Genomic DNA, 26,836 nt, shown 5'->3' with positions numbered 1-26,836 from the left:
GCTGCCTGGAGGAGGCGGCGACAGTGGTGGCGGTGGTGTGTCCCTGGGCCCCTGGACCGCAGCTTCTTTACTGCCAAGTCTATCCATCTGTTCATCCATCTGTGGGGGTCCACAATGGCCACCTTCAGCCGCCAGGAATTTTTCCAGCAGCTCCTACAGGGCTGTCTCCTGCCTACTGCCCAGCAGGGCCTTGACCAGATCTGGCTGCTCCTTGCCATCTGCCTCGCCTGCCGCCTCCTCGGGAGGCTTGGGTTGCCATCCTACCTGAAGCATGCAAGCACCGTGGCAGGTGGGTTCTTCAGCCTCTACCACTTCTTCCAGCTGCACATGGTTTGGGTCATGCTGCTCTGCCTTCTGTGCTACCTCGTGCTGTTCCTCTGCCGACATTCCTCCCATCGTGGCATCTTCCTCTCCGTCACCATCCTCATCTACCTACTCATGGGTGAGATGCACATGGTGGACACTGTGACATGGCACAAGATGCGAGGGGCCCAGATGATTGTGGCCATGAAGGCAGTGTCTCTGGGCTTCGATCTGGACCGGGGCGAGGTGGGTGTGGTGCCCTCGCCCGTGGAGTTCATGGGCTACCTCTTCTTTGTGGGCACCATCGTCTTTGGGCCCTGGATATCCTTCCACAGCTACCTACAGGCTGTCCAAGGCCTCCCGCTGAGCCGTCAGTGGCTGCAGAAAGTGGCCCAGAGCCTGGTGCTGGCCCTGCTGTGCCTTGTGCTGTCCACCTGTGTGGGCCCCTACCTCTTCCCCTACGTCATCCCCCTTGATGGCGACCGCCTCCTTCACAAGTGGCTGCGAGCCTACGAGAGTGCTGTCTCCTTCCACTTCAGCAACTATTTTGTGGGCTTTCTATCTGAGGCCACAGCCACGTTGGCGGGGGCTGGCTTCACCGAGGAGAAGGATCACCTGGAATGGGACCTGACGGTCTCTAAGCCACTGAATGTGGAGCTGCCCCGGTCCATGGTGGAAGTTGTCACAAGCTGGAACCTGCCCATGTCTTGTTGGCTAAATAACTATGTTTTCAAGAATGCTCTCCACCTGGGGACCTTTTCAGCCGTGCTGGTCACCTATGCAACCAGCGCCCTCCTGCACGGCTTTAGCTTCCACCTGGCTGCGGTGCTGCTGTCCCTGGCATTTATCACTTATGTGGAGCACGTCCTCCGAAAGCGCCTGGCTCGGATCCTCAGTGCCTGTGTCTTGTCGAAAAGGTGCCCACCAGACTGTTCACACCAGCATCGTTTGGGCCTAGGGGTGCGAGCCTTAAACCTGCTCTTTGGGGCCCTGGCCATCTTCCACCTGGCCTACCTGGGCTCCCTGTTTGACGTTGATGTGGACGATACCACAGAGGAACAGGGCTACAGCATGGCATACACTGTCCACAAGTGGTCAGAGCTCAGCTGGGCCAGTCACTGGGTCACTTTTGGGTGCTGGATCTTCTACCATCTCATAGGCTGAGGCACGTCTGTGGACCCTCACAGCTCCCTCAAGAACCCTCCTCTGGGCGCCAACTCTGATGGGGGATGAGGGAAGGCCCTTTCTGTAATTTTTGACCCTCTTTTTTGACCCTCTCTCCATTCTTGACCCCCCCCCCAAGTACCCCTGCACGCGCGCGCGCGCGCACACACACACACACACACACACACACACACACACACTTCCATCCATGGGCCTCCCTGCCTTCCTTGTCTCTTTTTATATATAGTTTGTTGTTATCAAATAAAATTAGGAAGTATTTTTTAGAAACAGTAAGTATAGAAAGTCTCATGTTCTCATAATATTGATGAATTCTGAAGAGATTGAGACCCAAATTTTGGTCCTGGTTTGGGGAAAGTTTTTCCTTCAGTGGTTCTGAATTGCACTGGATTACCACTGTGTGCTTAGTGGGGCACTTCAAAGTGTAGTAGATGGTTCTGTTTAATATTTGTTCTGGATCCTTAGCACATTCTGAGGGGGGGAAAAAAAAAACCCAGTTTAAAATAAAATGTAGGAGCAGCACTTTTGAAATGGCTGAGTGAGGAGCTTGGCAGATTCTCTCTCCAAAAAGCAGTGATTAAACTTAACAAAATTGTAAACAAACAAACAAAGACCCATTTAAGGTCTCTGGAAATTAACCAAAGGACATATATTGAGAGGCATTTATTCAAACGAAGCTAGTGAATTTCAGTAAGAACAGTGATAGTCTGGCCTTTTAGTTGGGAGCTGCTCCCATCTCCCTTAGCTCTGTGGTTCCTCAAGTTCTACCCTGGGCAGGCAGGACGAGCCATGAGGACTTGCAGCTCTGCTGTCCTGTCAGAGGGAGCTGACTTTATTTAGAGCAGCACTTGGAGAAATACATGTCCAGGGCTGTTGTTGAAAACAATAGCAGTCTCTGTGGCAAACAATTGGAGAAAGCTAATGTTTCAGGAAGCAACAAAATGGCAGACTAACCAGAAATTTATCAGGGAAATCTAGGGAAAGAGATAGCTAAAGTAAGCCTTATTGAGATCACACTTAACCTCTCATGGTCCAAAAGGCTGTGTACGTGTGCAAGGCTACACCTGTTCAGGAGAGGACAGAGAGAGCCCTTGAAAGCTACTAGTCCCTGGCTGAATACAGGGTAGACTGATGAACTCCCTGCACTTTGAAAGTAAGCCACACACAGATTCCATGGCAAAGGATTAGAAGGCTTCTGACTCAAGGTGTTTAAGCAAAACCTCTGACCAATCATTGGCTGACCATTAGGTTATGCTGACCCAGGGGCAACCCCCTAGAAAGCAAGGCTTAAAAAGAAAAAAAACTAAGCAGTGACATCAGAGGCTGCACACTGCTGGGGAAACAGACTCCACACAACTAGGCAAGTCACTAAGTAGACAAACAAAAAACAGCAACAACAAGCTGGAGGCAGGGGTCAGAATTCAGAGTTGCTACAGTATATTATCTAAAATATCCAATTTTTAACAGGAAATTACAAGACATGCAAATAAGCACAAAAGTGTGACTGATACTCAGGGGAAAAAGCAGGCAGTAGATACTCTGAGGGAGTTCAGATGATGGTTCTTAGTGACAAAAGACTTAAAAGCAATTCTTTTTCAGTATGTTCAGAGAACTAAAGGAAAATTTCTTCCTTTAAAGAATTGAAGGACAATTATGACAGTGACTCATTAAAGACAGAATATTAATAAAGAGATCTAAATTTTTAAAAAGAATCAAGTAGAAATTCTAGGATTGAAAAGTACGATAACTGAAATGAAAAATTCACAGACTCAACAGATTTAAGCTGGCAGAAGAATTAGTGAACTTGAACATAGATTAATAGAGATTATCCAGTCTCAAGAACAGAAAGAAGAAAGAACAAAGAAAAATGAACAGTATCAGAGATTGTAGGACACCAGCACGCAGACCAACATATATGTAATGAAAGTCCCAGGCGGTAAGGAGAGAAAGAAAGGGGCAGAAAATATATTTTAAGAAATAATGGCTGAAAACTTCTAAATTTGACGAAAAATATTCATCTCCATATCCAAGAAGTTTAATGAACTCCAAGTAGGGTAAGCAGAAAGAAATCCACAACTAGGTACATCATAGCCAAACTGTTGAAAAACAAAGAGAATCTTAAAAGCAGCAAGAAAAAGGCCTCATTACATACAAGGGAGCCACAATAAGATTAAGAGCTGACTTGTCTTTTGAAATTATGGAGGCCAGAAGATAGTGTGATGACATATTCAAAATGCTGAAAGAACATGTCAGAGTATCTGATTATTAGCGGTGTTAATTTTTTTAGTTGTTTAATATTAATCCTCTTAATAAAGTTAAAATAATGGCAAGAATAAAAAGGAGCTCTCTTTTTGTTATTTCTGTTATTCCCATTTTGTTCTCCATATATAGAAATGTAGGAATTTTCTTCTTAAGAGATCAAAAAATTAAACCTTCCTAGTAAAAAATTCAGGCTCAAAGTTAAAATTCTTAAGAAAGAATCTCTGCTACCTTAATTTCCACAGGGATAAGGAATACCTAATTCCTTCAGAAAAATAGTAAATAATTGGCAGTTTAGAAGGCTGTTTCTGTAAGAAGTGATACAGCAGATTGAATTTATGTAAGGGTGAATTTCAGATTAAGTTGACTTCTAAAACTGAAATATTTTATTAAAGTGATAGGTAAAAATTTAAAGTTTAGCCCACAGTATTTTCCATACTGAGAATTTCCCAGGCTTTGTTGCCCTGGTCCACAAATTGGGCTTTATCACTATAAAGTAAGTACCATCTGTTGTCATAGTAAACTAATATAATAATAGGTCTTACATAATATAAAAATTTTAAAGCAGGGGATACCAACCATTCAGTCAACAGTCAGCACTTCTCTGGAGCTTTCCCCATCCCCCAGTCTTCTGAAAGATAGTAAATATAAAGAGGCAATGAAGTATAGAAGTTAGGAGTAGGCACTTCATGGTCATGTAATTGTGATTCCTGCCCCCACCACTTACCAGCTATTGTGGATGGCATGTTTGTGTTCCCCCAAAATTCATATTTTGAAGCCCCAACTTCCAATATGACTGTATTTGGAGATAGGACCTTTATGGGGTCTGTTAAGGTTAAATGAGTCCTAAGAGTGGGGCCCTGATATGGTAGGATTAGTGTCCTGATAAGACATGCACAAGGGAGCTAAGCTTGCTCAATCTCTTTCTCTGCCATGTGAGAACAAAATTCTCCAGTATATGCTCAGGTACCGGGTAGGCTAAGAGATAAACGGAGGATAGTCACAATTACATTCTTAAAAATTAAATTGTATAAGTATTTCAACTGAAATATTTTCACAGGTATTGTCTTTTTGCCTTTGTTTAGAGTACCTTTGACAAACGTTGGCAAGGATGCGGAACAACAGTTGGTGTGGTGTTTGATTACATAAAGTTGACACAACATTTGGCAATAAATACTAAAACTGCACATGTGTATACCTATGATCCAGCAGTTCTGTCCTGAAGCATGGTATGCAATGGGAATGAATACATATATTCATCAAAAGATAGGTACTAGGACATTGTAGCGGCATTATTGGTTAATAGCCAGAAACTATAAACTGCCCAAATGCCCACTAACAGTCAAATGGATAAATTGCATGTTCATACAGAGAAATACAATGAAAATGAAAAACTACAACTAGCATACCAATATGGGTGAATTTCACAAATACATTGAGTGTATTAAAAAAGCACATGCTATATGAATCCATTTATATAAAAGTACAAAAATAGGTAAAACTAATAATACATGTTGTTAAAAGGAAGGATAGTGGTTTATCCTTGGGAGAGGAGGGTAGTTCCTGGAATGGAGGAGAAGACGACCTCTGAGATGCTGGTGCTGTTCTGTCTCTTCATATGGCTTTTAGTTCAGTTTCTGAAGATTCGTCAAGCTATCTTTTAGGACAGTGCTGTCCAGTAGAATTCAAATGTGAGCCACATTATGTAAATTAAAATTTTTTAAAAGCCACATTTAAAAAGGTTTGAAAATTATTAATTTTTACATTTTATTTATCCCAGTATATCCAAAATATTATCATTTGAACATAAAATCAATATAAATATTTATTGGGATATTTACCTGTTTTGATAACAAGTATTTGAAATCTAGCGTGTATTTTCCACTTACAGACTCAAATTAGCAACATTTCAAGTATGCAGTAGTCACACGTGGCTAGTGGCTACAGTACTGAACAACACAGCCTTAAGATATGTGTACTTTTTTGTATGTGTAAATAGTTCAATAAAATGTTTTAAAAGTTTCCCACAAATGAAGATATTTCTGAGTATAATTGTATAAACTCAAAATTGAATCATGTTTGCTGATTGTACTTTCATTTCTTTATTTTCTGTAATTTGTAGGATAATTTCAGTGTTGTCTTCATCTGTTTGATTTTCAACAATTGCAATTCTCTAAAAGCTTGAAAAACTGAAAAATTTGGCGCTTCACCATTGAATACTTTAATCAGAGATTTCCAACTAATTTTGAACAAAATATAACTGAGGACTCATTTACAAAAAAGAAAAAAAGATCAATGCCATTTTAGGAACTAGGTTGATTTCATAGAAGTTCTTCAAAGGCTCAGATTTCTAAAATCCAAAGTGCCTGTATAATGTCATGTGAATTTATTTGTATTCAGCATCAGCTTTGTCACAGAAATTTTATAGTTCAGTCACTTTAACTATGGATACGTAAATATATTTGTAATTTATGCAACTCTAATGTCTAAATGATTGGTAGAATGCCTCACTACTTTGGATAAGAATTGTTTGGATAACAATTATGAATTTCATGTGTACCACAACTAATTACTAGTAAATTTCTATTTCATAGTTTTAAAAATTCACTGAGAATGTTATTTTTTATACAGTGTTTAAATGTTTGCTCCACCAACATTTGTATTTGTATTATCAGTTTAAGAACCAATAACTTTATCTTCATTTTTGTACTTTTTAAATTAGCAGTCACAAAAATATGTTTCACCTTCAATATAATGACCTTCCAAAAGCTCTATTTTGATTCTATAATATGATTAGAAAAATTGAACCGTATTGGGTTGAATAGATTTTCTATTTGAAGTACCTAATGACACTGATGTAAAACTGGTATCCTTCAGCTTTTTGCAGGATTTTTCTGTCAGCAAAGCCAACATATGAACAGCTTTGCTTTTTGTATGTTGACGAGAATGTGAGTGGAAATTTAGAAGAGTCGTTTGATTTAAATAAAAAGTTATGTTTTACATAATGGTGTTAAATGTACCGTTTGCAGCTGCACATGTTAAATTGTCGCCTTTGAAGTATATGTTGATGCTTCTTCAGCAGATTTATTTCTTTTGGTTTTCATGTGATCAGTAATATCATTCTGGTCCCCACAGAGAATAGGAAATGTCGTTATTTTGTACAAATTATGCATTCATCATCAGCTTTCTTGGAAACGAATTTGATTCTTAATTTTTCATTAAATATATACTTCTATTTTTTAAATTCATTGCACAGAAAGGTAAGTATTACCAAACTGTAAAATAAATATAGTTGTAGATTTAGCAATACAATAAAGACAAAATCAGTGTAGCAAGAATGGTTAAGAATAGTCTATATATATGCTCTATGAGAGCACTGCTCGGTCTTTATTTACCACATGGGTTTCACAAACACCCAGCCACCTTTTATGATGACCCCACCTGACTACTTTGTGCAGACTGTGGTATAGACCGTGGAGTAACAGGCTAGTATAACAAGTAGCTGGTGGGGACTGGAGTGCTGAAAGCCTTCCACCACCTGAGTCTAGATAGGGTTGTTTGTCCTTATCCATTTGAGCACACTTTATGGGTGAGTGTATAGTTTTATCAGTAAGTACCCTTTATGCTGTCCTTGAAAGGGAGGTGTTACTTAAGTTCGCAACAGGAATGGATCAGGATAACACTGGATCACTGATCATCTTTCAGATTTAACCATTTAAAGTGCAGACTCTGTTCATTGCACATACATTTCACATCTTACTAGAAAAGACCAAGATAGAAGCTGGAATTAGAGAATAGAGAGCTACCAAATCTCTCTTAGCTTATTTTACTACAAATATTAGTAATAATACTTTTTTAAATTTTAATAAGGTAAAAATCTATGATCATTGCTAGAATACACATTAGTGGCTAATAACTTCCTTAGGGAGTTAGATTACATCTTGTGTTATATGCTCTCATTTCATCTTGTAATCCTTTACTATACTCAGTCGCAACTGATAATTATATATTGATTTTTGTAATTATTTGTTCATTGTCCACCTGCCCCTCTAGACCAGAAACTATAAGGAAAAGCACCATTTGCTCCCACACATTGTGTGCATGGCACCCAGCACAGTGACTTGGGCATGGTAAAGACTCACGGAATATTTGTGGAATAAATGAAAAAGTGAATGAATGCACAGGACAGAAGGGATATCCTGTTATCAGCAGACATGTCCCTGGTTGATACCTAATCAAATAAGAGAAAGTCCTTGGCATTTGGGAACAGTGTTCTTTTGCAGGTGCCTCTGACTTATGTAGTACATTCTGAGAATACAGTTGGTATTTATAGTAATGTTTAGTCACGTGTAAATTTTACATGTTCACAAATGCTTATAAAATAATAGCATTTATTGAATGTTGTCAGGTAGTGCACTTAAGCATTTTTATATGTTATCTCATTTAATCTTGAGACGTAAGTATTAGTACTACGTGCATTTTACATGTGAGTTTACTGAGGCTTAGAAAATGAAATACCTTGCCCTGGGTCACAGAGCTAGTAAATGCAACATAAGAATGGAGACTTGATCACACCTTTCAGTTTTGTTTAAGTTATAGACTTTGTGTCAGTGAAAATTGCAAGTATCAAACAACCCTACTAACAGAGCCAAATAAAGGATTTATCACACAGAGTAAGATATCAACAGTATGCAGTTCAGGCAATGATATTATCAGAGGATGTGGGTCTTTTCATTTTCCTGCTGTACTATGCTCAGTGTGTGGCAACATCCCCAGTATTATGTTTGCAAGATGGTTGCTGTATCTCTGGTCATTGCATCGGTTCCCAGGAAGAAGGAAAGGGGACATGTCTCTTAAATGACTTTCTCAGAAGGCCCATTCATTGACTTACACTTCTATATCATTGGCTAGAACATAGTTACCTGGCCACCCCTTGCTGTAATGAAACTAGGGCAGTGAATATTGATGACTTTTTTGGCATTGTTTTTGATATTTTAGTTTCTTCAAGTGTGCCATTGAAAATCCTAGTGTTGAGAAGTGCGTGACTGCAAATCATGCACTTGAGCATCCTGTGCTGTAGACAGCGAGGGAGCTTTAAGTTGGGGAGTATTGTGGTCAGATTGTGCTTTAGAAGGCACGCTCTGATGGCTGTGTTTTGGATTGGGGGATGACAGAATGGAAACAGGAAGAGACTTTGCAGTAATTTGAGTGAGAGGTCTTAGGATCCTGAACTAGGAAAATGTTTGTAGGAATGAAAAGGAGCCTAAAGATTCAAAAAATAGGAGGTCAGATGGATAGGATTTGGTGGTTGATTGGCTCTGTGGAGACAGGGGGAGAGTGAAGTGTCAAAGGCAGCTCCGGTTCTTGGCAGAAATGAGTGAGTAGTGCCACCATCCAGACTAAAAAGTGTAAAGGGAAAGTTTAAATTGGTTACCTTTTAGACACAAGAAGTTTGAAGTATCTGGGTTTCCTTCAGATCTTTATCCATTAGTTGGGAAAGGATTAGGATAGATTTGTTATATGTTACAAATAAATTTTTCTTGATAATATCCCTTGGAATTTTCTTTTTGTTGTCTAGAAGTTTCTAACATTTGTACAGTTGATTCTGTTAATATTCTCTTTTATATTTCTGGCTTTAGTGTCATACTTAGAGCGCCTGGCCTGTCTTATCCCCACACTGTAGAAGTATTTACTAATTTCTTTTTCCTTATACTTCTATGTTTTAAATATTGACTTGATCAGGATTTTACTTTGGTGAATAGGATAAGGTAAGGACAGAAAGGGAAGAGCATTTTCAGTTGTTAGAATATGACTGAACACGATTACTATTTCCAAGGTGTTATAATAGAACATGAAAATACTGAAGTTCTCTTTTAGAAGTTGCTCTGACTTTTTTTATGGCTTTGATGTTTTGAGAAATACTCTGCTGTTCATTTCTTTCAAAAAATAAGACACCCCCAAATTTTTTTTATTATAAATCAAAATTAAAATATCTGTTTCATATATTCTTATGACAGCAGGAGGATGCATTAGCACAACAGGCCTTTGAAGAGGCCCGGAGAAGGACACGTGAATTTGAAGATAGAGACAGGTCTCATCGGGAGGAAATGGAGGTGAGAGTTTCACAGCTGCTGGCAGTAACTGGTTAGTACTTTCCCCCAAACTCTCAGGCTCTATTTGTGATGTTTGTGCATAATGATTTTAAATAGTTTAGTAGTTTAATGTCTTTCATTTTTTAAAAGTTGTACTCTGTGACTTTGTGTTTATTAAATGTAATGGCTATAAAGAAAGTTAGTCTTAATTTTAAGGTTGTACATGAATTCCTCATTTATTGGTCCTCAAAAAAAAATATTTACTATAATAAGATATATTTTCTATTAATTGATTGATCCAAATATCTTACCTCTTTTTTCTTATCTTTCAGATTATATGTAAAAATTACCTTATGTTATCATAAGATACATATTTTTAGAACATTATTAAAACTCTCTGGGAGTAACATTATTTCCCACTTTTCTATAAATATTTGTCTTGATTTTGTAACATTATAATTTTCGGTCATTTGTATAGTCTCTTCACTAGAGGAAAATTTATTTTCAAACTACTCAAAGAATGGAATTAACCTAGTCTATTTTTCTTTTAACCTTTTTATGGTAAAGTACACACCAAATCTACATCAAAAAATATGTAGCTTAATTATTAGAAGGCTAATAACACCCTTATAACCATCCAGGTAAAAAAAAATTAAAATGTGACAGTTACCCCAGTAGCCCCCTCCATGTGTACATCTAATTATGACCTTTTCCCTCCCTTCAAAAGTAATAATTTTCTTAATTTTTATAGTAATCACTTCCTTGTGTCTTTTTATAGTTTTATTACCCATGTCTACTTCAGTCTTAAACACTCAAATTTAGTCTTGTCCAGTGTTTAAATTTGATATGACTAACAATGAAATAGAATAATTTCCAGGCATTAAAAAGAGTTCTGGAGATTGGTTGCACAACAGTGTGAATGTGCTTACTTAACACTACTGAACTGTACACTTAAGGATGGTTAAGATGGTAATTTTTATGTTTGTAATTTTTCCACGTTAAAAATATTTTTAAGTCATTGTTACATAGTAGAGAAAATGTTGTTTTTTCATTCACTAAATTATATGTACACTGTTTAAATTAATGTAAAAGTGTGTGTGTGTGTGTGTGTGTATACGTGTGTGTACAAAGACAGTGGTTAAGAGCCCAGACTCTAGAGCCAGATGGCAAGCAAGATCTGAATCTGGCTCTGGCACTTTGTCACCTCTGACAAATTATTTCACCTTTCTGTGGCTGAGTTTCCTCATCTATGAAATAGGGCAAATTGTGCCTATCTCATAGGGTCATTGTAAGGATTAAATGAGTAAATACATGTGAAAGCACTTTTAGAGAATATGGCACTGACTAGGTGTCAGCTGATATTATTGGTATTATTTCATATATATGTTAAAATATTTTTTAAAAAATAAGTGAAAAAAAATCAAGCCTACTTAGTGGTTAGTTTATGAAATAAAATTATTATCTTTTAATGGTTGATATTTCCCTTTGTCAATGAGTGAATTGATTTAATAGGCTGATAGCAACTGATGATGTCCCGAAGAATACTTTCTAGCTAGGGGAAGGGACAGGAGGGATATAATGCAATACATTTTTTTCTTTGAAGCTTTTACATTTTTTTTTTTTTTTTTTTTTTTTGGCCGCACCATGCGGCATGTGGAATCTTAGTTCCCCAATGAGGGATCGAACCCGTGCCCACTGCAGTGGAAGCGTGAAGTCTTAACCATTGGACCTCCAGGGAAGTCCCTGAAGCTTTTACAGCTCTTGTGATCAAACTTCCCATGGCATTTTCTTTGAGAATCCTTGTATCTGTAATAGTAAGAAGTTTTCGAATGTATAATATGCATTTGTTAGCTTATACTTCTGAACCTTCTTGCTCATGCTGTTCGTTCCCTGACTGAGAATTTATTTTTCTACCCATTCAAGGCCCAACTTAAATGTTATCTGTCAATCCCTTCTCCAATCTTCTTAATCATAATTAGCCCTTCTACTTTGTCGTTTCCAGAGCACTTCTCATTTCTGTCATTGTTCTTATTGAACAGTATGTTAAAACAATTATAAAGTTGTCTGTACTCCACTGTAGTGTGATCACCAGTGAAGTGGGGCCCCTGATTTTTTGACCTCCACATTACCCACCACAGTGTTTTGTACATTGCATTTAGTTGTCAAATGGAGAGCTTCAAAAAATAGCTCCTACTCTGCCTGTCTGAAAACTAGAGCCTGTACGTTAAAGTAGAATAATACATGTCAGTGGTCTCCGGAAATATTTTTAAATGTTTATAATTTGTTGGTTTATATTAACTAGGTAATTTATTAAGTAATGAACTCCAACTGTGTTGTGCTAGATTCTGCATTAGGGGCTGGGAAATATGTAGATGAAAACGCATGGTTTCTGTCCTTGAACATCTATCAATCTTGAGGGAAAATAGATGTATAAACAGATAATTGCAGTCTGCTTTAGCAGCACCTGTACTTAAAGGGGAACAGTGGCAGTGCAGAAGAAGGAGCACTTACATCTGCCTCTGCCTGGGGGATTCACAGGAGAATATACTTGCAGGGATTTGAAGGAAGAATGTGAGTTTGCCAGCTAGACAAGCTGGGGAAAGCATTCTGGACAGAAGGAACAGTGTATGCAAAGGAGTGAAAGAAAAAGAGATCTTGCCATGTCAGAGAACATGATTGGTCAATCTTTCTAGAGCAAGCTAACATGGCTTTAAACGAATATACGAATTGTTTTATAAAAAGTGCTGTTCAGCTACATTATATTTGAAGAATAACTGACAACTAGTGGAACAATTAGGAGTTTTTTTATATGATTTGCTTTAAATAAAATTCTAGATTAGTTGAGGCTAAGAATTGTCTTCTCTAAAATGTTAATTTGATTATTATAAATAATGTTACTTGAAGAAAAACATTTTGGTGTGTGAGTTTATATGTGAGTATGTTTGTATTTGTGTATGAACAAAAATATAGTCTGTTCATAGAGGTGTCAGATAATTTGTTGCTCAGATAGATTGTTTCTAGTGAGTTTTATGTCAGTGATTGAGCACATGGGCTTTGTAGTCAGGCGTACTTGAGATTCCTGGTCCATTAATTGCTAACCTCTCTTAAGTGCGTTTTCTCATAGAAATTGTTGTGAGAATTAAATGGGAAAGTGCTTATAAGGCACTTAGTATGGTGCTTGATATGTGTAGGCCTTCAGTAAATAATAGCTCTAAAGTACTTCTTTAGCACTAAAAGCTCTACCACAGTGCTGGTTCAAGTTAATTGAATTATCTGGCTAACAAGAACATCGTTTTAGTTCTCTAAAGTGTATCAGGGCACTTTCCCTGTATTATGACCTAGAGCATAGAGAAAATGGTTAGGTTTTCATCAGTGATTTAAGATCCATAGTCCCTTATGGCAGTAATTTAAAAAGTTCTCATAGAGAACTGTTATCTGGAAAATTGGGCTGGAATCTGACTCCAGAGCTTGCACTGGCAGTCTCTTAGGGGAGTTTTGGGTATGCATGTCTTTTGGCACTTTGTGCATGTGTATTTTGCTTCTCTTTTAAAACAAAAAAATCATGACAGATTCCTAATGTCAGCTTATTTCTTGTAGTTTACCTCCTTTTTCGTAAAAGGAGAACATTGGGGGAAAACGGTTGCATTTTTTCCCCTGTAATTCAAACATCTATAAGGGGGTCTTACAAAATATAATTGAACATTCTTTTTATTTGTTTGTTTTTAATTTTGTATTTTAAAAAGTAACAATTTTATAAAAAATGGTTTTCTTACACTCACCTGGGTAAAATTCTTATTACATTTGAAGAAACTGAGACTCTGAGAAAATTTGACTTGCTCTCTTTTCAAATAATTGGTTAATGAAAGGGAGGGTGAAGACTTAAACCATCTTCCTAAGCAGAAGTTCTCCACAAATACAGCCCAGCACTGGGAAAAGAATTTCCACATCACCCATAAAGATGATTAAGTTGAAAAATAAAATCTGCCAGAACCAGAAGAAGTTAGAAACCATTTTGCCTGGAAAAGAAAAAACTGAGGAAGAAAAGAATAATAATGGTTCTAGTGGGTGGTCCTGATGACTGACTAAAGACAAGGGCCAAGGAGCAGTGGTAACTCTTGGGTGGCAGTAACCCAGTAAATGGTCCTTGGAGGCTTAAGATCCTGGCAGCGCAGAGGCTTACAGATGTCCTACCCCTGTTTGGATAACCTCTGAGGCCTCTAGCCCTGACATGCTAAACTTGTAACAGTGGTGCTCATGAACATTTAATATGTGTATCTGATTAAGATTACTCACAGTGGGAAGCAGAACTCCAAGTGGTTTTGGTTTTCCCCAGTGTCTTTTTAACCTGAAATCAGTTCTAAAACTCCTTGAGTGATTACTTTTCATTGTTTATCTTTTATACCTTTTGAATTTTGTATCATGTGCATCTGTTACCTATTAAGAAGAGAAAATTTGTTGCTAGTGTTAACACAGAATGATGAAAACAGAAGATTCTAGAACTTGCTATCTGTTTTCTCTGACGTATAGGCAGTTTTTAAAAATGTGAAATCCTGTCTTCGTTTGAAATTTATACAGAACCTTAATGTATAAAATAGCTTAAAGGGGCACTGCTCTGGGTGAAACAGGGGTAGGGATTATTCTGGTCCCCCTCTAGAGTCCCTGGAGTGTGTTCAGAGAACCCAGTAACTGGCAGAATGTAACTTGAGAACCTTTGAGGTAGTAGATGAGGATGAGGCTTCTAAAAGATTGCCCTGGTTTTGAGTCCTAGCTCTACTTGTTGCCATGTGACATTGGGAAAGTTGCGTATCCTCTTGACCCTCATCTGTAAAATGGAGCTAACACCCTACCTCCCAGGGTGCTGCCTAACTCAGTATCTGACATTTAAAATGGAACTCATTGGAAACTAGTTCCTTCATCCTCTCTTTCTATACACCTTGGCTCACAACGTATCTGGAGTGGCAATAAAGGCAGGCATATCCTAACTGTAGACTCTGAAAGTCAAAGATATGTTGCCAAGCTATTTTATATCCTGGTGTTTGTTTCTTTCTTTGTTTTTTAACAATATTAAAGGATCTTGAACTTTTCTGGCTTCTCTTGGGGTTGGGTAGTGACAAGGAGGGGGTACAAAGAGGGAACTTCCCACGTTTGGTGATATTATATTTCTTGATCTGGAGGCTAGTTACATGGGTGTGTTCACTTCGTGAAAATTCATCACTCATATATATGATTTGTACACTCTTCTGTACTTTAATAAAAAGTAGACTTTAAAAAAAATAATAATCACAGACATTTCTTCTGTAAAGTGCCTGCCTGCCTGCCCATTGATATCTGTTGCCACATAGAAGTGGCCCAGTGCCTTTTTACCTGAGAATCTTACCATTATTTAAAACTGTTGACCTGTTATCCATGGCAGTCCTTCAGGTTACACGTCTCTATAACTGTAATTCCAGTACCTTACTTTGGGATTTTGTGAAGGAAGGTTGAGACTAATAAGGTACAGACTGAGTGCTTTGGTCATAAATAAGTTGGAAAGATACCTCTGTCATCTGTTTTATAGCAGCTTATACACACTCTTGGTGTGTCTAGGGACTGCCTTCAGCTTCATTGGCCTCTTAACCTAAAACTGTGATATAGTACTGTTGGCTCTTAATTCAGCTGCAAGGTGACAGGGTGCTGAAAGAGATTTTCTCTCTGTCATTACCTAGAAAATGCTTTCATTTGGTTAGGTTATAAAAGCATTAGCAAATAAATTGTTATCTTTAATGTCAGAGAATGGGTAAATAATTATTGCTTATTCTGCTATAGGCAGTTTTAAAAGTAAAGTTCAGCAAATCACATGAGAATTTTATGTGGAGACTATTTGGAAATAAAAACAAGCGAAAGACTGTGGTTTTTATATTTGTGTTTTGTATGTTTTTTGAGCCTTCGATTCTGTGTGGTCCAAGAAAAAAAATCACAGCCTCTATTTATTTTAAATTCCCACAGACTTCAGTTTTCATATCACTTAACTCTACCAACACTTATTTTTATGTAAGGACAAATGAACGTAAATGTCTGTCTCTTCTGGACCTTCCTGAGGTGTGTTTTAGGTATAGGCAGTAGATGAAAGTGAACCGAGAATATGAACTCAGATTAAGAATGAGAATCGAAAAAAAAAAAAGAATGAGAGGGCTTCCCTGGTGGCACAGTGGTTAAGAATCTGCCTGCCAATGCAGGGGACATGGGTTCGAGCCCTGGTCCAGGAAGATCCCACATGCCGCAGAGCAGCTAAGCCCGTGCGCTACAACTCCTGAGCCCGCATGCCTGAGCCCACATACTGAAGCCTGTGCACCTAGAGCCCTTGCTCTGCAACAAGAGAAGCCACCACAATGAGAAGCCCATGCACCGCAACAAAGAGTAGCCCCTGCTTGCCACAACTAGAGAAAGCCCGTGAGCAGCAATGAAGACCCAACTCAGCCAAAAATAAATAAATAAATAAATAAATAAATTTATAAAAAAGAAAATCCTATTAGAATATAAAATTTTAAAACAAAACAAAAAAGAATGAGAATCGGAAGAGGATTAACAAGGGAGGACAAGGATTCTAGGTCCGCTGCTCCCATACTAAGAGAAAAACAGGGTCTTGGTTTGGTCTCTATCATAAGAGATGTAGGTTTTATTAAAATTTATTTTGTTTTAACTTTATTTTAGCCTGTAAAAGTTACTCTTATATGCAGGATGCAGATTTTTTTAACATTTGAAAAGTTCATACAGATAAACTGGGAAGTTATGAGCAGCTTTGTTGTGATAGCAACAGCATGAATGCTTACTATGTGCCAGGCAGTATATGCTGCAGTATTTGTTTTACACTTGATTCTTAAATGCTCTTATAAGATGTACCTCAATTTTGAGGAACTGAGGCTGAAAGAGGATAAGAAGTTTGTATAAGCTCACATTGCTAACTTGGTAGAGCCACCCTAGTCCAAGCCTGGAAATGTCAGTTATTTCCACTATCTCTTTTATTTTAAAATGCCACCTTATATTTAAAGTTTTCCTGAAGTTGTATACTTTGTAAGAACTGTATTTTTTGATGTGCCTGTTAGACCAGCTCTTGCAGTCTACTTATCTGACAGGTGTTTATGATTGTCTGCTGACCTTGTTTTTACGTTTTTAATGAGTTTGGAAAAATTGCATTCCTTTCTCTCATATTAGGACTTAAAATTTCTGCTTTGTGTCTCTTCCAGCCTTAGCAGTCAGGCGAAATAGCAGTGACTTAGGAGGCTGACATTAATGCTAATTGGAAGTTAAAGGTTCATCTTTTTAGAGTTGTGAGTTTGTGTTCTCACTGCCACCACCTAACTCTGAAACCTTGGAGGAATCATTTAACATTCTTGGTCTCAGGCCTATCATCTGTAACGTGAGAGTTGAACTAGATCTCTATAAAGTACTGTGCTGCTCTAAAATTCTGTCATGCCATGTTCTGACTTTTAGCCAAGTGTCAAACATAAAGTGATTTGCACATTATCTGGATATAGTATACACTCAATAAATTGGATCTATTTTTAGTTATTAGGGCATTTTCTCATGAAGAGTTTTCTTCAGTTTGATGATCTTGATAATAAAAGAATGGAAATCAACCAGGTTTTATTCATTTTCATTTGGGTATCCCTGCTCTTGGCTACTTCTGCACAGCCCAGACCAGTAGGGAAAGCTCGAGTATCTGGTGAATATTCTTTGTCTCTTCATTTTGAACATGTCCTATGACTGCCATCTAGAAACTGGATTTGCCATGTTTCTGGGTGATGGTATACTGAAGAAAGAAAATAGGAGCGACTGGTAGTGAGGGGTCTGTAGTAAAATTTCTACATTTTAATACTTATAAATATTAAAAACAGATTTGTATTCTGAACAGGCTCATGGGTGTCTGCTTTATATTAAAACCCTATTCTGAAATAACTGTTAATAAAAAGTTAAAATCAAGGGCCTATGTGGATTGACTGGGGAGAAAGAAACTAGAAATTATGGACTTTATGTTTTTAGAATAATTGAGTTCAGAGAGGTTCTTTGCCATCATCTAGTCTAGTTTGTTACTCATAGAATTCATTCTAAAACATCCAACCATTAGAAAACTGCTACAGTAGAAAGCACTGCTTCCCAAGGCAGCACATCCAGTTGTTGAATTCCAGTCCTGTGGAAGCTATTTCATTAACCTAAATGTTTCTGTACTTGTCTCCTTCATAAGACAGCCCATACGTCTTCCTCTCTAGCATTAAATTCCCTCCCAGTCTCCCAGCTCTCTCATTCTTCCCTCTTCTGCTCTCATTCATACTCTTTCAGAGTTCCTCTTATTTTTTTTTATCTTTGATTCTCCTTCATAGTGTCTTCATTTACATCTTCCTCATTCCTTCTTTACAATGTAAATAGAAACGAAAAACACAAGTAAATAGCAAAACAACTTTGCATGCTTTTACCAAAAATATATTTTAAACAAATAAACCCATGGCAACCTCTGCACAGCCCTGACCAGTAGGGAGAACTCCAGCTGCTGACTGTTTTTTTGTCACTCATTTGGAGTCATCCCATTATTAAAATAATTTGAAAATTACTCTTATCCCAGGACAAAAGCTGAAATATTCTTTTCACAAAGTATTACTGGTAGGTTAGTAGTAATTTATAAATGTATAATTAGGATTGATTTTTCTCAGTGTTTCTTCATTGCTCAGCCCCTTTCTAACCTTCATTGACTGAAACCAGATGTTTATATCACCATCTCTAATTTTGCAGAATTGATCAGTCCTTACATTACATTTAACATTGATTCTGTATGGAACATAAATTGTTTTCCTAATGCATATGCATTCCATAGCTCTTTCAATCTGTACCCATGCAGCATAACATTAACCTGACTAGTTAAATGAAAGGAATGTGCTAAAATTTAGTCAGCATGCAGTCTGCTAATAAATAGTTAAGATTTGCTAGAGAAATGTATCACAGTTTATAAGAAAGACCACGGAAGTTAGTGTTGGGTTTTATATGATTTGTTTGAAAGTGAATAAAGCTGTGTCATTTCTGTCTAAACAACATTAACCCTCTTGAGAAATGATGATATAACTGGAGCTTCTGACTAAACATGATTTTACAGTACAGGTGTGACTTGTTAAGCTGTTTCTTTGAAGGTCAAGGATGCTCTTTCTCTAATTGTTTTAGATCTTAACCATTGAAATCAGAACATTTCTATTTTTGGTTAAATTTGTTTCCAAAAACTGACAGATAATGGACAATCAGTTGGTGATAATAATACATAATTCCATTTAGCTAAAGATTGCACAGGTAATTGCAGTTAGTCCCAGTTGCTGGCATATAACAGAGGTGGCTAAAACAAGATCCACATGAAAGATGATGGTGGCTTGGACTAGGGTAAGAGTGGTAGAGTTAGTCAGAAGTGGTCAGATTCAGGACATATTTAAATGTAGAGATGTCAGAATTTGCTGTTGGGTGTGAGAGATGTTAAGGGGTTTTTGCCCTTAACAATAACTGGTGGAATGGAGTAGGCTTTATCTAACATAGGAAAACTGTTGCTGAGGGAACTAGGTTCTGTATACAAACAGATGTTTGTGCTTGACTGACATTTGTAGTCACTAGAGAACACTTAATAGAAGAAAGGTGCATTGGAATTTGTGAAAGAGACTGGAAGTAAATATTATGTGTGGATAAAAGGGGGACACTATGTTATTTTAAAACTTTATATTAGCAGAGAGTGTCACGCACAGTATGTTAGTTCTTAGATGTACTCTATTAAGTAATTTGCCATAGTTTAAACAAATGTTTATTCTATAGTGAAACTTGAAATCCTCAATGTTTATGATTGTCAAGCCTCTTGGTTGTTAAGTATTGTTGTGAAGATACTTCTGAATATATAAGTGCACCAAGGATTCTAATATATTTCCGTTTTTGCTTTTGAGACAATACTTTATCCATAGTAATTCTGAATTTTATTTCTTGAGATAGAGATTCCTAGTTAAAACCCAGTTGGCAGAGATGGTATTCAGTGAGAGATGAAATTCAGTGTTACATTTTTCAGTCATATAATTTATAGGCCATATACTTCTGTGTGACTCAGTTTCTTTATCTGTAAAATGGATAAACAATAGCACCTATGTTATAGGTAGTTGGCAGGGATTAAATTGGTTCGTCCATGGAAATTGCTTAGAGCAGTGCCCAGCATATAGTTGGTGCTCAATAAATGTCAGCTATTTTTTTTAATTTTTATTTATCCATTTATATATATTTTACTGAAGTATAGTTGATTTTTTTTTGCTATTATTGGTGTTAAATTTATTTTTTAAATGTCTTAATATAAAATACAACTTGTTTATTGGAAAAAATAACATTTGGTAACTATCAGTTTCCTAATCTGGTATTGGAATTTCTTTGTTAACTTTTTTTTTTTCTAATTGTCTCACAATAATTTTTTTTTTATTGGAGTATAATTGCTTTACAATGTTGTGTTAGTTTCTGCTGCACAGCAAAGTGAATCAGCCATATGCATACACACATCCCCTCCCTCCTGTACCTCCTTTCCCCCCCACCATGCCACCCAACTAAGCCATCACAGAGCACCGAGCTGAGCTCCCTGTGCTATACAACAGGCTCCTGCCAGCTATCTGTTTTACACCTGGTAGTGTATTTATGTCAAACCTAATCTCCTAATTCATCCCACCCTCCCCTTCCCACCCTGTGTCCACATGTCCATTCTCTACATCTGCCTCTCTATTCCTGCCCTGCAAATAGGTTCATCTGTACCATTTTTCTAGATTCCACATATATGCATTAATATATGATATTTGTCTTTCTCTTTCTGTCTTGCTTCACTCTGTATGACAGACCCTAGGTCCATCCACATCTCTACAAATGATCCAATTTCATTTCTTTTTATGGCTGAGTAATATTCCATTGTATATATGTACCACATCTTCTTTATCCATTCATCTGTTGGTGGACATTTAGGTTGTTTCCATGTCCTGGCTATTATAAATAGTGCTGCAATGAACATTGGGGTATATGTGTCTTTTTTTTTTTTTTTGGACTGTGTTGGGTCTTCGTTGCTGCACGCAGGCTTTCTCTAGTTGTGGCGAGCAGGGGCTACTCTTCGTTGCAGTGCGCGGGCTTCTCATTGCAGTGGCTTCTCTTGTTGCAGAGCACAGGCTCTAGGTGCGTGGGCTTCAGTGGTTGTGGCACGCAAGCTCAGTAGTTGTGACCTGCGGGTTCTAGAGCACAGGCTCAGTAGTTGTGGCGCACAGGCTTAGTTGCTACACGGCATGTGGGATCTTCCCAGACCAGGGCTCGAACCTGTGTCCCCTGCATTGGCAGGCGGATTCTTAACCACTGCGCCACCAGGGAAGCCCTATATATGTCTTTTTGAATTATGGTTTTCTCTGGGTATATGCCCAGTATTGGGATTGCTGGATCATATGGTAATTCTATTTTTAGTTTTTTAAGGAACCGACATACTGTTCTCCACAGTGGCTGTATCAATTTACATTCCCACCAACAGTGCAAGAGGGTTCCCTTTTCTACTCACCCTCTCTAGCATTTATTGTTTGTAGATTTTCTGATGATGCCCATTCTGACTGGTGTGAGGTGATACCTCATTGTAGTTTTGATTTGTATTTCTCTAATAATTAGTGCTGGTGAGCATCTTTTCATGTGTCTCTTGGCCATCTGTATGTCTTCTTTGCTGAAATGTCTGTTTAGGTCTTCTGCCCTTTTTTTTTTTGGATTGTTTGTTTTTTTGATATTGAGATACATGAGCTATTTATGTATTTTGGAGATTAATCCTTTGTCTGTTGCTTCGTTTGCAAATATTTTCTCCCATTCTGTGGATTGTCTTTTCGTCTTGTTTATGGTTTCCTTTGCTGTGCAAAAGCTTTTAAGTTTAATTAGGTCCCATTCACTTATTTTTGTTTTTATTTTCATTACACTAGGCAGTGGGTCATAAAAGATCTTGCTGTGATTTATGTCAAAGGGAGTTTTTTCCTATGTTTTCCTCTAAGAGTTTTAGTGTCTGGTCTTACATTTAGGACTTTAATCCATTTTGAGTTTATTTTTGTGTATGGTGTTAGGGAGTGTTCTAATTTCCTCAAAATACTAGCAAATAGAATCCAGCAACACATTAAAAAGATCATACAACATGATCAAGTGGGATTTATCCCAGGGATGCAAGGATTCTTCAGTATACGCAAAGCAATCAATGTGATAACACCATATTAACAAATTGAAGAATAAAAACCATATGATCATCTCAATAGATGCAGAAAAAGCTTTTGACAAAATTCAACACCGATTTATGGTAAAAGCTCTTCAGAAAGTGGGCATAGAGAGAACCTACCTCAACATAATAAAGGCCATATATGACAAACCCACAGCAAACATCATTCTCAATGGTGAAAAACTGAAAGCTTTTCCTCTAAAATCAGGAACAAGACAAGGATATCCACTCTTGCCACTATTATTCAACGTAGTATTGGAAGTCCTAGCCACAGCAATCAGAGAAGAAAAAGAAATAAAAGGAATACAAATTGGAAAAGAGGAAATAAAACTGTCACTGTTTGCTGATGACATAATACTATACATAGAAAATCCTAAAGATGCCACCAGAAAACTACTAGAACTAATCAATGAATTTGGTAAGGTTGCAGGATACAAAATTAATGCACAGAAATCTCTGGCATTCCTATACACTAACAACAAAAGATCAGAAAGAGAAATTAAGGAAACAGTCCCATTTACCATCACAACAAAAAGAATAAAATACCTAGGAATAAACCTACCTGAGGAGGCAAAAGACCTATACTCAGAAAACTATAAAACACTGATGAAAGAAATCAAAGATGACATAAACAGATGGAGAAATATACCGTGCTCCTGGATTGGAAGAATCAATATTGTGAAAATGACTATACTACCCAAAGCAATCTACAGATTCAGTGCAATCCCTATCAAATTACCAATGGCATTTTTCACAGAATTAGAACAAAAAATTATACAATTTATATGGAAACACAAAAGAACCCAAATAGCCAACGCAATCTTGAGAAAGAAAAATGGAGCTGGAGGAATCAGACTCCCTGACTTCAGACTATACTACAAAGCTACAGTAATCAAAACAATATGGTACTGGCACAAAAACAGAAATATAGATCACTGGTACAGGTAAGAAAGCTCAGAGGTAAACCCACACACCTGTGGTCACCTAATCTATGACAAAGGAGGCAAGAATATACAATGGAGACAAGACAGCCTCTTCAGTAAATGGTGCTGGGAAAACTGGACAAGTACATGTAGAAGTATAGTTGATTTACAATGTTGTGTTAATTTCAGGTGTACAGCACAGTGATTCAGTTATATATATATGTGTGTGTGTGTGTGTGTGTGTGTGTGTGTGTATATATATATATATATATATATATATATATATATATATATATATATATATTCTTTTCCCTTATAGGTTATTACAAAATACTGAGTATAGTTCCCTGTGCTATACAGAAGGTTCTTGTTTGTTATCTATTTTATATGTAGTAGTGTGTAAAATGTCAGCTAGTATTAAAAGGGAAAATGGGAAAGTTTGCTTCTAAGGTGATTGGATCATGTGTTCAAGTTAAACCCTTTATTCCCAAAGCTATAAATGTAGGTTTGTTGCTCTTTTATCCACAGTACGTATTTTGATAATGCTCTTTTGAATATAATGAGATTTTTTATTCTTGGTTTTTAAGGAAACTTTGACAAAATATTTCATACATAATCTAAATTTTTCTTTTTCTTCTTACATGTGGAGATAGATACTGGCTGAAAATTTTTTTAGTTGCAAACTTTTCTTATGTGCTACTGTAACTTTTATTTATTAGCACTTTGATTTTCAAAACACGTTTTAACCCTAAATTATGATTTTGTCATTGCAGGCAAGAAGACAACAAGACCCTAGTCCTGGATCCAGTTTAGGTGGTGGTGATGACCTCAAACTTCGCTAATTAGTGGCACAAAAGATGTGTCCCCCCCATCTTTACATATTCATTTCTAGTCTGCAGAAATAATTGATTAAAAGACCAGAAACTGTGATAACTGGAGGTACTACGGTCTATTTCTCAACCTTAGGCGGTAACAAGACATCACAACTGCCATGGTTTTGCACTATGATATAATAACTGCATTTCTAATTTTGTATGCATGTAGCCAGTAATTATTTGAAATTTTCTTCTATGCAAGCTTACCTTGTTGACATTATTTTAGTGAGTTGAAACTATCCACTTGTAAAGCTCTTTTTTTCCACCATTTTAATTTAAAAGTTCATGTCATTTTAAAACAGGTCAAGAAATTAAAATTTTTATCAGAGGGTTTTTTCCCCTAATCAGTTGCTCTATTTTTTTTTTTTTTTATTTTAGATGTGTTGGTTATACAGCTTCATTTTAGATAAATGTTCTTGGTTTTTTTGTTTTGTTTCCCCTGTTTCCTTCTGTGTTTTTATAGTCTATGGCATTTTAAAACTGCTGATGGTTTGCATTATTTACAAGCTAAAAACCTAGTAGCATAGAGCTGTCTGCCACACCTTCTAACACAAAGTTTACAGTTGTTAAAGTTGCAGTATCCTTTTAAATGTTGATAATCAGCTCCTTTTCTTTCCTTTTTAAACATAAAAAATTTTAATTGGTATTAACTCTGGTCTGCCCCAGATCTGTTTTAGATTCTGTTCTGTATTCATGAGTTTCTGTGGAGATATTCTCCATAGATGATAATATTCTACTGAAATGCCTAAAGAAGTCACAGGCTGGCTTCTGTTTTATTCAGGGATTTTTTTTTAAAAGTCAATCAGAAAAGGGATACTGGAGCTTCTTCATGTATGTAACAGCATATTAAACTGGAGACAGTGATGAATCAGCTACAAAGGTAATGTTGTATTAAAATCATGTTTAAGATAGCTGCTTTTATGTGTATTTTATAATGCATGCTTTTGTAAAAACAATGCTGGGTGATGAAAGATTAGTCTTAGAGAGAAAATGTACATCTGTGCAGAGGATACATTTTCTTCCATTAATTATTCTGGAAAAAAATTCACAGGTTATATATATGGTATTTTCCAAAAGGACTATTAATAGAACCTTTTGAGATGAATTAGTATAAGAATATTTTTAAAATAGGGCTCACTATCAAATTGATTGCAACTTTTTTTTTTTTTAATACAAGACTGGAAAAAAGTGCTAAGTCATTTGGCACCTCCTTACAAATATTTTCCATGGTCACATTCATTAAATGTTACTACATTTTTGAAGTTTTGCAAAAATGTATTTTATCAAAATAGAATGGCATTATTTTAAAGAGTTTGAAAAACTGACATGGTCAATTCAGAAAATGAACTGAAGTCTGAATAAGGTCATTGCATTTAAAACATATATGTATACTTGACTGATGAGGGAGGTGTGACTTTCATTGTATATAGGTCTTATAATTCATAAGCATATCCTGTATCTCAGAATAAAAATATTTGTTATATATTTGAAGTCATGCATGGTAAAAGAGTGTGTTTAAATTGTTATAAACAATAATGCATCATAAAAGACCATGCTGATCTTGTGTAACTAAGTACTATGAATGAATCTGGTTGGTATTTGGTGTTGTGCAGCTCACATGTTTACACACTCAGTGCCCTAATTTCCCCTGAGGGAATCACCTTTTAAGTGGTCCTTACAGTGCTGTTCTAAGGTTACTTTATCACAGAGCTCCTTGGTTTTTGACTTCTGCACTTAAATTTTTTCTTTTCTAATAACATGATGATGGCACATTTTTCTCTATTGTTTCTAGCTAAGGGCTTTCAGTCCACCAGTAACTAAGATCAAATGTTATTAAATGTTCATGTTGCCATCCTTCTGTACATACTGTCATTTAGCATTGTGCTGCTTCCATCTGTCTTAATGCTGGCATTAAGATCATGAGCCCTTTTTCTCCAATAGTGCAGGCTTTGAAAACTGCTTTTTTTTTAAGTTATTGGTACAATTTGATATTTTTCCATAATCTGTATTTAAACAGAATTACATCATTGCATCATCTTTTCTAAACTCATCCTCATTAAAACTTGCCTTAAGCTACCAGATTGCTTTTGCCACCATTAGCCATATTGTGTGTTTGTATGTTTAATTTACTTTCACAATAAACTTCTGTGTAGTGAACTTCTGGGTCTTGGCTCTTTATTAACATAATACAACAATTTCTGTTCTGGTGTTCATTATGACATAAAAATTGATTTTGTTTCTAAGCTGTTCTTGCCTTCTGCTTTTTAACCTTAAAATAAAAACCACCACCAACAGCAGTGGCATCTAGTGGTCATTTCTGTTAATTCCAAAGAAAACCTTTAATGTATATAACACAAAGAACACTAATTTCCCAGTGTATATTATAGTTTTCAAAAAATCTGCCTTGATTTACCCATCCTATGAGGTATGACTATAGAGTAGTGACCTTGGAGGGAAGGAAGAATTCCAAAAATTACACATCCAAATAACTACCATCTTTCAAACTTCATTTTAGGAATATACACTCAATTTGATTGTGCTGGTGTCATTTCAGACATTCTTAGGACTTTCCTTGGCATTTTCCTACATCAGAAAATTAAGCCTTTTACTCTAGAAGTATGTCCTAAGCTTGATCCATAAGGAAAAATTTACTTATTCACTACCAGACTTATTGCAAATAACAAATACCTTTAAATGCTGAATTGGTACCATGAAGCAAAATTCCAAAGAATAAGATTCATACTCTGAGGGTTAATTTCAAAAATTATTTGAGCAGTAGCATCATGGTTTCAATAAGTATATCACCTCTAGAAACAGGTATTTGGATATGTTAGTTTGGGGCTACCTGGAAAAAGAAATATCTTACTTGATTTATGCCTCATTTGGCACTGGGGAGCTTTTTCAAGCTATAAGCTATTGTGTGGATTATCCATTGCTACATAACACATTGCCCCA

General features: G+C 36.8%; 1 protein-coding gene across 2 annotated transcripts in view; it reads left to right on the top strand.

Moving 5' to 3' along the window:
- The window catches only part of CBFB (core-binding factor subunit beta), a 63,147-nt gene extending 37,109 nt beyond the window's left edge, over positions 1-26,038 (top strand). The window contains exons 5-6 of one of the 2 annotated variants that reach the window (XM_082368992.1): positions 9,762-9,857; positions 23,780-26,038. In XM_082368992.1, coding sequence (XP_082225118.1) covers positions 9,762-9,857; positions 23,780-23,848 — 165 coding nt within the window. In that variant the 3' untranslated portion in view covers positions 23,849-26,038. Of the gene's footprint in view, positions 1-321; positions 1,920-9,761; positions 9,858-23,779 lie in introns of those variants that run through there. The other variant, XM_082368991.1, reaches the window with a different exon arrangement.
- The last annotated feature ends 798 nt before the right edge of the window (positions 26,039-26,836 follow it).

The sequence above is a fragment of the Balaenoptera borealis genome (genome assembly GCF_965194805.1).
Source record: "Balaenoptera borealis genome assembly, chromosome: 19".
Classification (NCBI taxonomy): domain Eukaryota; kingdom Metazoa; phylum Chordata; class Mammalia; order Artiodactyla; family Balaenopteridae; genus Balaenoptera; species Balaenoptera borealis.
The sequence above is the reverse complement of the archived record's forward strand: the minus strand, read 5'-3'. Positions and strand labels throughout refer to the sequence as shown.